General features: G+C 39.2%; 1 protein-coding gene across 3 annotated transcripts in view; it reads left to right on the top strand.

The window, feature by feature from the left end:
• Window positions 1-10,065, top strand: part of P3H3 (prolyl 3-hydroxylase 3) — a 30,257-nt gene extending 20,192 nt beyond the window's left edge. For 2 of the 3 annotated variants that reach the window (XM_087954024.1, XM_026686244.2), the window contains exons 13-15: window positions 3,958-4,033; window positions 4,329-4,469; window positions 4,931-10,065. In XM_087954024.1, coding sequence (XP_087810150.1) covers window positions 3,958-4,033; window positions 4,329-4,469; window positions 4,931-5,149 — 436 coding nt within the window. In that variant the 3' untranslated portion in view covers window positions 5,150-10,065. The remainder of the gene's footprint in view (window positions 1-3,957; window positions 4,034-4,328; window positions 4,470-4,930) is intronic. The other variant, XR_015747250.1, reaches the window with a different exon arrangement.
• The last annotated feature ends 3,342 nt before the right edge of the window (window positions 10,066-13,407 follow it).

Consider the following 13,407-nt stretch of genomic DNA (forward strand, 5'->3'; position numbering starts at 1 on the left):
GAAATATATACTGGTAGATAATAGGGCAGTATTTCTCTACCTTGGCAACTTTAAGCTCTGTGAACTTCAACTCCTAGAATTCCCCAGCCAGCTGGTGGCAAGGCAACTCTGCCCTCGGGGTGCTTCTATTGGCCGATAGAAGCAGCTTGTGGCAAGTCGAGTCTGCCCGTGGGGTGCTTCTATCGGCTGTTAGGAACGGCCTCATGGTGAGGCAAGTCTGCCCGTGGGGCACTCCTCATGGATAGAAGCAGCCTGATGGCAAGTGTGGCTACCTACGGGGTGCTCTAGCCGAGGCTACCTGTGGGGCGCTCCTAACGGCAATATATGTCTGTTTTTTTTAAAGGTAACCATTTTTAGTTTAAAAAAGGTGTTTTAACAAATATAATTTTGTGGATTTTTAAAAAGGCTTACCAAATTTTTGTTCAATAAATTCACATTATAACTTTGTGTCACAAAAATCTATGTATTTTAACTGTACATTATAATCCAATAATGAAAAATTACCTAATAGTATCATTTATCCAAGAAGAGAGATTTTCTGTTCCATATCATTTCAGGCTATTAATAGGAAGAATTCAATACCTGCTCTCACTCTCTTTCTTTCTACCAGAATAGAAAGGGAAGCAGATGCCATAAATTCAGCTGAGGTTCATTGTCAATTCTTAATTTTTAGTCATGGGATGGAAAAGTGTCTACTTCACTATCTAAGGACAACTTCAGTATTTTTAAATTCAATTTTGTGCCAATTACTAGCTGTACATACTGTTTTGCTCACTTAACAACTGCCTTACTTAGCAATGGAAATTTTGGTCCCAGCTGTAGTTGACATTTCAGGACTACCTGCAGTTCTGTATATAGAAATATTTTCAGTAAAATGAACTGGCAGGAGAATTCTGGACAAGTTTATATGGCATCCAAACAGCCATTTTAAAGTTTGATGAAATTTCAGGAAGCATCCAGATATGTAATCAGTCCAAATATTATTCCCCCTTAGTAGGAATAATTCAGTTAGTCATAATGACTCTAATTGGCAAATGTGTGGGTGTTCCCTGTTGTTTTGCTTTTATAGGCTTTAATCATTTGGGATTGGAGAGATGGTCTTCATCCCTCCCTCCAACTTTAATTATTCTGAGGAGGCATATAGTGGCATTGTTCTCTTCCTCGTGAACCTTATATCATTTTTCAAATTAGAATTCTAGAATTTTAAAATACTCTTAAGGTTTTCTTCGTGACATTTGTTCCTTATTCATCCAGGCTTTAATCATTTGGGATTGGAGAGATGGTCTTCATCCCTCCCTCCAACTTTAATTATTCTGAGGAGGCATATAGTGGCATTGTTCTCTTCCTCGTGAACCTTATATCATTTTCAAATTAGAATTCTAGAATTTTAAAATACTCTTAAGGTTTTCTTCGTGCCATTTGTTCCTTATTCATCCAGGCTTTAATCATTTGGGATTGGAGAGATGGTCTTCATCCCTCCCTCCAACTTTAATTATTCTGAGGAGGCATATAGTGGCATTGTTCTCTTCCTCGTGAACCTTATATCATTTTTCAAATTAGAATTCTAGAATTTTAAAATACTCTTAAGGTTTTCTTCGTGACATTTGTTCCTTATTCATCCAGGCTTTAATCATTTGGGATTGGAGAGATGGTCTTCATCCCTCCCTCCAACTTTAATTATTCTGAGGAGGCATATAGTGGCATTGTTCTCTTCCTCGTGAACCTTATATCATTTTTCAAATTAGAATTCTAGAATTTTAAAATACTCTTAAGGTTTTCTTCGTGACATTTGTTCCTTATTCATCCAGGCTTTAATCATTTGGGATTGGAGAGATGGTCTTCATCCCTCCCTCCAACTTTAATTATTCTGAGGAGGCATATAGTGGCATTGTTCTCTTCCTCGTGAACCTTATATCATTTTTCAAATTAGAATTCTAGAATTTTAAAATACTCTTAAGGTTTTCTTCGTGCCATTTGTTCCTTATTCATCCAGGCTTTAATCATTTGGGATTGGAGAGATGGTCTTCATCCCTCCCTCCAACTTTAATTATTCTGAGGAGGCATATAGTGGCATTGTTCTCTTCCTCGTGAACCTTATATCATTTTTCAAATTAGAATTCTAGAATTTTAAAATACTCTTAAGGTTTTCTTCGTGACATTTGTTCCTTATTCATCCAGGCTAAAAGAAATACTGCTTTGTGCATGTATCAGCTGACAATCTACCTGGCAAACAATTCTTTTATCATGGAATTCATGAAACTAGCAAAAGAAAAGAACTGAATCGCTGCCATGTATTTTGCTACTTAGTCTGAAACTACAAAGAGACCCCTTGCTTGCCATTCATTGTTTTATGATTAGAGTAGAAGTGTACAGTGATGCTTTTTCCATGCTCAAAAGAGTAACAAGTTTAAGATTGATATCCCCCTTGTGTATTCTTAATCAAACTGTCCGCGCATTGGAAACTGAGCCGATTAACTCTGCAAGTTAATTTGGCTTCTGTGTAAGAAGGAATGGCTGTGATTATTGTTTTAGCGCCCTTCCTCTAGAGCTGCTGGGCAAGAGGTGCCTTCTGCTTAGCCCTGCTCTGGGATTGTTACTGACTTGAGGGTTCATTCTTCCTCTTCTTCCTCATCAAAGGTAGTTCTGTTCCTTGCATAATAATGGCTGGTTTCTTTTTTCCCGCTCCCTCCTTTTCTCCATGTAAGGAGCTAATACACCGAAGTGAAGAGCACAGCTGGGGCTGCCTCTTGTTTCTGGTGCTCTCTAACTGGATAGGTAAAGGAGAAGTTTGGAATCCCTGCCAAGTGCCACACAGCAGCATGAAAATATGTGGATGGAAGCGATTGGCTGTGTGGAGAGGGTCTGGGAATGAATGTGGTTTTCATGTCAAGCTGATCCCATGCTTTAATTAATGTATGCTGCTGATGCTGAGCAAGAGAACAGTGTAAGACATGACAGGAAAATGATCCCTGCAGTCATTGATTGAGAGTGGATCAGTTCCACATTGCTGTTGGCTCTCCTCCAGAAGCTGATATGCTTGGAGTATTTTGAATTTTGGAATTCTAGTTGTTGTTGTTTTTTTTAAAAAAAAGCTGTTTCTGCAAATGGATGAAGAACTATGCTCATTTGTTCACAGTGTTTTGATGGAGAGAATGAGGAAGAGAGGGAGATTGGGGAGCTGTCTGTGAAAGCTTAGAAGATTCAAAGGAAAATCATTGGAGAAATGAGACCTGGTAGGAAGGTAGGGAGAACAGTATATGTTTTCTTCTTCCTACGCAAGGTATTTCATTAGGTATGCTTTCTTTTTAGGCTTCCAAATTTAAATTAGTCCCCTATATTAATGCCTGCTGGTACAAGCATTATATCCTAATATAATGGACTTTTTTGCAATAAAACATGTAACAGGAGTGGGTGGCGTGGAAAATATCCATGCTGCAGTTCTGCAAATAACAAACAAGCAGAATAATAAACATAATAAACATGGAATGTCAAAGACAGCTCACAAATAGACAAGCTTTGCTTTCAACTAACTGCGGAGTAAATGAATAAATGAGGAGCGTACACAGAACACACACAGAGAGAGAACTGAACGAGAAAGTGGATTTGACAGTTGCCACTGGCTCTGAATATAGATTAAACTTTTCTAATGTGTTGGCATCCAGACAACATTGCTGGTTGTTGTAGTGCAACAAATTTGTAAGGGAATGGTTTGAAGAAGGCTGCTTCAGATGACGTACATTTCCCTTAATAATATGTTTGATCCTTATTAGAAACATAATGTTTTTCCAGGTGAACCTTTGAATCTGCTCTAGCAACATCCTTTGTGGAAACTCTCTCTTAAAAGAATATTGATCTCTGGCAATTTAAATATGAAGCTTAATTATTTAAGGCGAAGGAAGGTTCATGGAAAAGTGCTCAGGTACCCTTAGCTTTCTTTATTTTCTCATTTCTCTACAGTGCAATCCTTTACCTGAATGAAGACTTCCAAGGGGGAAATCTCTTCTTCACTGAGATGGATGCTGTAACCCTTACAGTGAGTCTGCCTCAAGCCTTGGATATGGGATTAGGAGAGAAGGAAGGACAACTGAAACTGAATTCACAGCATTTGTCCCTAGCGATCAGGGAAATTCAGCCAAATTTTATGCTGGAAGATACATTAACTTCTTCTGTACTGGGCTTGAGCAATTCTCTTCTTGTCACCATAACAAGAAAATGTTTTCCCATCTGTGGTACAACTGATAGTCATCGTATGACCTTGAGAGAAGAGAATTCTATGGCAAGGAAGGGGAGAACTGTTGATTTATCATTTCCCCCTCTCTCTTTGGCAGGCTCAAGTGCGCCCTAAATGCGGGAGACTGGTGGCCTTCAGCTCTGGTGAAGAGAATCCTCATGGCGTGTGGGCTGTGACCCGTGGGAGGCGCTGTGCTATCGCCCTCTGGTATACCCTTTCTCCAGAGCATGAGGAACAGGTAACCAAGCAAGGAAGAGAGAGAAGGGGTGGAAATGGACCAGAGGTGGGTATTCAGCAGGTTCTGACCAGTTCTGGAGAACCAGTAGCGGAAATTTTGAGTAGTTCAGAGAACCGGCAAATACCGCCTCTGACTGGAGATTTCACAGTCTCCTTCCCCTGCCACGCCCACCAAGCCACACCCACAGAACCGTTAGTAAAAAAAATTTGAATCCCACCACTGAAATGGACCCATGTCCATAGGCAAAATAAAAAGTAAGGGCTGCCAATAAGGCTACAGTGAGGAAATGTAAGGACAGAATCACTGGATAAATTTCTAAGTGTCTTGATTTGAAATTACATTACTTCCCATGCAAATATTGAGAATAGTCAATAGTAAAAAGGAGACCATCAAATGGTAAAGCGCTTTTCTAACAGGCTCCTCCTTTCTCTTTCCACTTCCTTTGTTCTTTCTGGTTGTAGGAACGGAGTCAAGCAGAAAAGCTGATGAGACAGAAAGAGGCAGAACAGGAAGAGTCACATAAAGAAGACCCAAAGGACAACAGTTTTGTACCTAAAAGTGGGGATTCACCAGAGCCTCCTGCTCCAAAGGGAAGAGCTAGATCCACAAGCCGAAATATTAAATTGGACTCTAACTCTGGAGTGAAGTCCAGGAGGCTGAGAGTCAGAGATGAATTCTGATCACATTCAACGCAACCTGGTCTTTCGCAGCTGCTCTTAAGTGACTGGTACAAGTAGGCAGCCTGAGAAATTTTCCAACTCCTGAGGTAAAAAGTTGCTTCTTTATGACACGCAAAGTATGGATCAGAGAGTGATGCTCCTGGACTCCATCTACTACTTAAACCAGAATATCGTAGTCTACCAGTAAAGATGCCAAGCTTGTAAACGAATGTAACACTATGCCTAAAACAGACTGAGACAAGAATCTTCAGATCAGCCATATTCAGATCAGGCCACTAGTTCCTCTCATTCAGAAGCCTTCACCAACAATATAGACACCATTAATACAGATCTACCTACATTACAGGGCTCTTCTGAGGGGGATAACATAAAATGTGCTTGGATTACTTTTAAAGTGCTGTATGTCTTCCTTCCAGTTTTCCTCCACCTCCATATTTGAAGGAATCAAAAGTGGGAAAATAATAATAATCATGTGTGTGAGCTTTGGGATCAGATGCATGAAAGTAGACAAGCCATACCAGACAAAGGGAAATGTATAGTGAAAAAAACCAGGATGATCAGAATTCTTGTCCAAAAAAAAAGCACAGAAAAACAGGTGAAATGTTAAGAAGCAGAATTACTATGAGTTCTTTCTTCAAACAATGTATTCCAAAACAGATTGGTAGTCAGGTTCTAGATCGTCTAATAATGTGCTTTTGAAAATATTTTTTAAGAAGGTAGTATTCAGCACCTAATACTATATTCTTATTTTTTTTCTGCAATTGCTTGGGTTAGTAGAAAGTAACAGAAACACAGACTCCGGAAATTTGCATGTACAGTATTTGCATTCTTCAGTTTTTATTTTGGAAGTAGAGTTTTCTTTTCAAATAATGTTTTTTTAAAGTCAAAAAGCAAATAGAATGCAAATGAAATTGAGGTCAAAGTAAATATTTTTAAAAGAACAGTATAACTCTGGAAAGTAGTGGTCTGGATCAGAGGTACAGCAAACTGGAGATGATACTTTACCTTTTTTCTTCACATTTTCCATTGAAACTAATTGACTTCTGTGATTAAAAAAAACATGTGGCTGGCAACACAGCAGAGAGTGAGGAATCGCAAAGATTGGCGGTGGAGGTGAGAGGAAGGTTGAGAAGAAGAGAGTTAAGGACCTCACACCACTCCTGTCACTATTCTATTATAATATTCCCTAGCCTGCCATTTCAGGCGATTGGTGAACCAGTTCCCAGATCCAGGCTTGTTCTGAACAGCTGATCTCACTAAGTTTTAAAAGTAAAAGATCCGTAGGAATAAGAATGAAGGGCAGAAAGTGGTGTGGGGGGGCGGGAAGCAAACCTATTATTTATTTGTTAATTTATTTGCCATCTCACCATGGGGTATTAATAACCATGTAATAGAAACACTGAACAACGATACCTGTGAGGTAGGGACACCAGATTACTGATCAGCAAAGCTGTTTTAGAAAAAAGAACTTGCTTGTTTCACTTGTTGACTGGAAGATCCTGATAGTCTGAATACCATGGGAAGAAAACCTGTTTGACTCTCAAAAAGTATATCAGGGTGATTTAGATATTCTAAGTTCTCTAGCTAATCTGATAAACATTTGCTCTAAATGGCAAGCATTTAAAGGGGTGTGTATTTTTCCTTCAATAATTTTGTTTCACTGATATGGGCAGTCTTTTAAGTCCAGGTTAGGCTGGACATGGACAATAATGATTCATTAAATGGGCAAGCTTCCCCATCATCAGATAACACTCTGAGCAGTTTAAAGAGCAAATGACAAAATCAATATCATGAGTAATAATAACCAACTATAAAATTAAACTGTAATGTAAAACATCTAGTAGATATAGAACAATGAGTAGTTCTATCATTTGTATTGAACTGAAGTGGTTTGAATTTTTTCCCCTTGCTATAATGTATGTTTTTTGAAACACCACAAAAGCATTTAAGGATTGCAAAAAGAATATAAATATACAGATCCCCTGTACAATATTTTTACATTGAAAAACTATTACAGGTAGTTTTCGAGTTATGACCATAATAGAGTCTGCCCATTACAGTTGTAAGTCATGACGGTCATAAATCAGGTCACCCACACGACCAACCCAATTTTGTGACCTTTTTTGTGGTGGTTGTTAAGTAAATCAATAGTTCATTACAGATTGGTTTTGCCAAAAACCAGAAGTAAATGCCAATTTTCAGCAAAGCCATCACAAAACAAGGTCAGGTGACTGCAGGATGCTGCAAACAGGATGCTGTTAATGTGGGCCTGTTGCCCAGCACCTGAAGTGTGGTCATGTGACCATGGGTGTGAAGGGAGGAAACTTCAAATATGGGTTGTAAGTACTCCCAAGGGAGATCTGTTGTAACTTTGAACAGTTGCTAAGCAATTGATCATAAGTCAAGATAACAGTAGAGATAATGGCTATGTTTCTGTAATGTGCTTAGTTATGAACTGAACTGTTTTTCTAAGTTCGGTAAATACATTGAACACATAACATACAAAGGAGTTTTCCCCATTGTTAAGTTGAAGTTATCTCCATCCACACTTGAATGGCAGGAAAACTGGACCACACTGGATTGGCTATCCCAGTAGCCTATCTTGTTTCTATTGCTTCTGTTCCAGATATTGCCATCCCTCTGACTTAAACACACCCAAGCCTCAAAGTGAATCCACTTTCAAAGCTATCATTGGAATGTATCAAAATAAGGTGGAAAAAAGTATGTCAAACCCAGAAGAGGTAAAGATGACTTATGACTCGCTCAAAAGGTTGGGACAAGAAGAAGGCAACATCAAAGGAATACATTAGAAAAAAGATGTTGCCAGGGCATGTTTGTGCCATTTTGAGATACAATTGGAGAAAGACCTTAAGTCATATGAAAACCATGCAAGGGTAAATTATCAGGCTCCAATGGTAGGAATACAGATGCCAGGTTGGTGAATAAACTAGTGGACACCATAGAGCAGGGGGGTCAAACTTGCGGGCGGGATGTGTCATGCGTTGGCCACACCCATGCCTGGTTTAGTGAAGGGGGAAGTTGTGGTAAGTCACGTGACGACTCCGTGATGATGCAAGTTTGACACCCCTGACATAGAGGCTTATGCAGGAGTCCCTGGTGCGTGAGGAAATTTCACTGCAACAGGCAACATTAACACAAACAAAAGAGCATTTTTACTTAAAATAATTTAGGCTCCTGCTGTGGCAATCAAATCCTTATCTTTATGGCAAGGTTTCATACAGTACATGTATAATAACAGATCAAATAAAATGCTTTTCTGGAATAATCCCCCACCAGCACTAGGGATGGGGAAGATTAGACTGAATATGAGCTGCAGATGTAGTTGTTCAAATTATTTTTCAAATAAATGGAAATGACTGGTAATGTAGTTGACCTCACACAATATTAATGCTGATGAAAATTGAACTTTTTTTTACTGACAATTTCCTTCCCAAACAAACTCATGGAATTACATCCATTACAGCTTCATATTTCCCAACTCAATCTCCTTTATGCATATGGTATTTTTGTGCCTGGGTAAAGCCAGCAAACTCAGACTGATGAATGTCTTATCATTCTGAGCAATGGAATACTGTAAAAAAAAAGGGGGGTAACACATGCTTTGCTGTTCGATTAAAAAATAATAATCAAAAGCCTGAAGAAGGATAAACCAATAAATAGCCTTTCCCTTCCCTTGTAAAATTAGTACAAACTGAGTGAGAATAGAAAGAGAGTTGCAGATAATCACGTTTGCTTTTTAGTAAAACAAACAAACACAAAACTCCTGCCAGGAATGATTCAGGCTTTCATAGTCTGTACCTATATTGGATCAGCCCGTTAAACAGAAGGAAAGACAAGAACTTCTGGATTGATTCCAGAGTGGGATAAACAGACTGTTCCCATGGGCGGGGTCAGGATTAGTATCTAATGATGGGATTATTTTGTAACCCAATAGAAGCCAAGAGGGACAGAGGAAACTGTATCAAAGATAGCATTTGACCCAGTCCTTGGAAGACTTCGATCCAGGTGAAGGGAAGGTGATTCCAGTTACTTCATAAAAGACTTTCCACACTTTGGAAAATATGGTAGTTTATAAATATGCATCTTCTTATCTACCCTGAAAAATTAGTAACAGTGTTTGGCAGGTGTGCGTGTGGAACAATGAAGTGATGATATTCATCTGAACACGCTATTTTTTTTTTAAAGAAGGAAACAGTTTTTGGAAATGTGTATGAAACGAATTGATTATATATGCCCAGTTGTATAACTTTTTAAGTAACTTTAAAAAGACTGAAGGAGGATCATAAAAATATATTCCTGGTGGTTATATATCCTTTAATTCTTAGAAGGAAATATTCTTATTTTAGTTTAAAGAAGTACAATTCTAAATGGCATGTAAAGCTTAGGGAAACCAAGCAGATTACTCAGTTCAGATTTCCCTTTGAACACGTAAGCTGGTGGTGGAACCAAGCCAGCGACAGCATGGTGGATGAGGGTGCATGAGAATAAGCCTGTCTTTCCATAAATGAAGGGTTTAAAATTTATATTAAATTATCATCTAAAATATTTTTTAAATAAAATGATGTATCATTCGTATTTGACACCTGATAAATAGTCAGACATATACAAGGGTATTTCAAATGTATGTTGGAAAAGTAAACATAAAGAAGAAACTTTTTGCCATCTTTGATGGACATGATAAAGCAAAGAAATACTGAGATAGGATTCATATTTTAATATAGAAGAAAAGAATTCATCTAACTTTATTTTTGTTGAGAAACTGCTTCTGGATTTTGTGCTTGAGATGGAAAAAATGAAACATTGACATTGGGTTTCACTAATTAGATAAGTTTGCTGATATAGAAATGGTGAGTGTATATTAACTATGTAAAAGTAAAAAGTTGAGGCTCTAGTGTTATTATTCTATAGTGCTAAACTCTTTGTTGGAAGTCATTCTTTCTTCTTACTTCTTTCTCTTTTTCCCTTCCCCATTTTTCCACTATTTTAATTTTCATTTGTATTTTATATTTTGATAAGTTTAATAAAATTAAAATTAAACATGATGGCAAAGCATGAGTAGGTCCTACACATGATGAAAAGGTGAGCGCTCCAATAGTGCCTTGGACTAAGGTGATTTGACCACACCATGAGCGACAACATCCAATGTTGACTGGGAGTCGCACCAACCATAACCAAGCCATGGAAAGGAAGACTTAGATCAGGGGTGTCAAACTCACATCTTCATGGCAGCATCACGTGCTGTATCAGGACTTTTTTCTCCTTTGCCACGCCCATGCCTTACACATCTCACCCATGGGCTGGGAGTTTGACAGCCCTGACTTAGGTGGTATGGACACATCATAGATGGTAAAGAAGGCTCAGTGGCAAGGAAGCCATGCATTTGGACCTTGATGGCTGGTGACCCCATGGCAGACCCAAGAAACGGTGGATGGATCGCATCAAGGATGACATGAAATGCATGGGCACCACCCCTGAAGATGCCCTGAATCAAGTCAAATGGAGACGGCTTTGCCAACAAGCAAACCCTGTCATAGTGTGGGAATAACACTAGGAAGAAGTTGTTTAATAAACATATTTAAAAAGAGGGGATAAGTCTGGTTTTCCCCTTATACAATCCTGTTTGTTGCATCGAGGAGTGGAATTATTTTTGCTGTTATTACATAACGTCTCTTAAAGAGGATAATTGAATAAATAAACCAGATAAATAGACACATAAATAGAGCCTGGTCATTTGTAGCTTGAGTGAGAGAGGGTTGATTGGTTCAGTGATTCATTGGTTTGCTTTCTTAGCTGTCCGTGATATTCTCAGGAGTCTTTTTCCAACACCGTCTCCCCAAGTTCAAAAGCAAAAACTCTTCCTATCTTATTTCTGCAAAGCCCAACTTTCACTTCGATAAAGTATCACAGGGAATACTGTGGCTTACACAATTTTGATTTTTGTAGATATACAGGTGAAACTCGAAAAATTAGAATATCGTGCAAAAGTTCATTTATTTCAGTAATGCAACTTAAAAGGTGAAACTAATATATGAGATAGACTTATTACATGCAAAGCAAGATATTTCAAGCCATGATTTGTCATAATTGAGATGATTATGGCTCACAGCTCATGAAAACCCCAAATCCACAATCTCAGAAAATTAGAATATTGTGAAAAGGTTCAATATTCCAGGCTCAAAGTGTCCCACTCTAATCAGCTAATTAAGCCATAACACCTGCAAAGGGTTCCTGAGCCTTTAAATGGTCTCTCAGTCTGGTTCAGTAGGAATCACAATCACGGGAAAGACTGCTGACCTGACAGTTGTGCAGAAAACCATCATTGACACCCTCCATAAGGAGGGAAAGCCTCAAAAGGTAATTGCAAAAGAAGTTGGATGTTCCCAAAGTGCTGTATCAAAGCACATTAATAGAAAGTTATGTGGAAGAGAAAAGTGTGGAAGAAAAAGGTGCACAAGCAGCAGGGATGACCACAGCCTGGAGAGGATTGTCAGGAAAAGGCCATTCAAAAGTGTTGGGGACTTTCACAAGGAGTGGACTGAGGCTGGAGTCAGTGCATCAAGAGCCACCACACACAGACGGATCCTGGACATGGACTTCAAATGTCGTATTCCTCTTGTCAAGCCGCTCCTGAACAACAAACAACATCAGAAGCATCTTACCTGGGCTAAAGAAAAACAGAACTGGTCTGTTGCTCAGTGGTCCAAGGTCCTCCTTTCTGATGAGAGCAACTTTTGCATCTCATTTGGAAACCAAGGACCCAGAGTCTGGAGGAAGAATGGAGAGGCACACACTGCAAGATGCTTGAAGTCCAGTGTGAAGTTTCCACAGTCTGTGTTGATTTGGGGAGCCATGTCATCTGCTGGTGTTGGTCCACTGTACTTCATTAAGTCGAGGGTCAACGCAGCCTTCTACCAGGAGATTTTGGAGCACTTCATGCTTCCTTCCACAGACGAGCTTTATGGGGATGCTGACTTCATTTTCCAGCAGGACTTGGCACCTGCCCACACTGCCAAAAGCACTAAAACCTGGTTCAATGACCGTGGGATTACTGTGCTTGATTGGCCAGCAAACTCGCCTGACCTGAACCCCATAGAGAATCTATGGGGCATTGCCAAGAGAAAGATGAGAGACATGAGACCGAACAATGCAGAAGAGCTGAAGGCCGTTATTGAAGCATCCTGGTCTTCCATAACACCTCAGCAGTGCCACAGGCTGATAGCTTCCATGCCACGCTGCTTTGAGTCAGTAATTGCTGCAAAAGGGGCCCAAACCAAATACTGAGCACATATGCATGCTTATACTTTTCAGAAGTCCGATATTGTTCTATGTACAATCCTTGTTTTATTGATTGCATGTAATATTCTAATTTTCTTAGATTGTGGATTTGAGGTTTTCGTGAGCTGTAAGCCATAATCCTCTCAATTATGCCACATCACGGCTTGAAATATCTTGCTTTGCATGTAATGAGTCTATCTCATATATTAGTTTCACCTTTTAAGTTGCATTACTGAAATAAATGAACTTTTGCACGATATTCTAATTTTTCGAGTTTCACCTGTATATCATGCATGACCTTTGACTAACTTTTCCAAGTGCATGACTTGTCTACCAAGTGCATGACAGCAACATATTTCTTGAGTGGGAATGTTAAACAGATGCTTTTTGTGTAATAGGCTTTAGCTCTTTTCCCCAGGTGGACTTACTGGGAATGTATGACTTTTCTAAAACACCATTGCTGCTGGCAATGATAGCACTGATGATGTTACCTAGTTTGGGTAATGAAACATCTGCAAGAAAGCAACCAAGCTCAGAGAACACCAGGGACCCCTCATGTTAGAAGTGAGTCAAGAAGAAGATTCATTTCCGTTTGAATTTTCTAAAGGACTTGATGTTGCCGAAATGAAGGTGATGAGATTCTGGAATACTTGAAATGAGCTCTATAAATGTGATCATATCTTAGGAGAAGGACAGAGAAGGAAGGATAATAAAATGACATTTCCATTCCCTTTGCAGCATTATCTAATTCTCCCTACCCATTTCTGTCCTGTCAGGGCCACTTATAGAACCAGAGGTGGATATTCTTTCTAAGAGGAAGGCAAGTGGCCAGTTTCTTTGTCAGGATATAGGTACATGTGAGAGAACCTGGCCTTGAAGCATTCTGGTGGCTACCTCTGGCCCAAAAGTGGCCCAGCTGATTAGATTGATGGCTTCCTGACGTCAGATGCAATCCGTTAAAA

Source organism: Notechis scutatus, chromosome 2 (assembly GCF_049901735.1).
Source record: "Notechis scutatus isolate UNSWTSFEM ecotype Mainland chromosome 2, rNotScu1.2, whole genome shotgun sequence".
NCBI lineage: Eukaryota > Metazoa > Chordata > Lepidosauria > Squamata > Elapidae > Notechis > Notechis scutatus.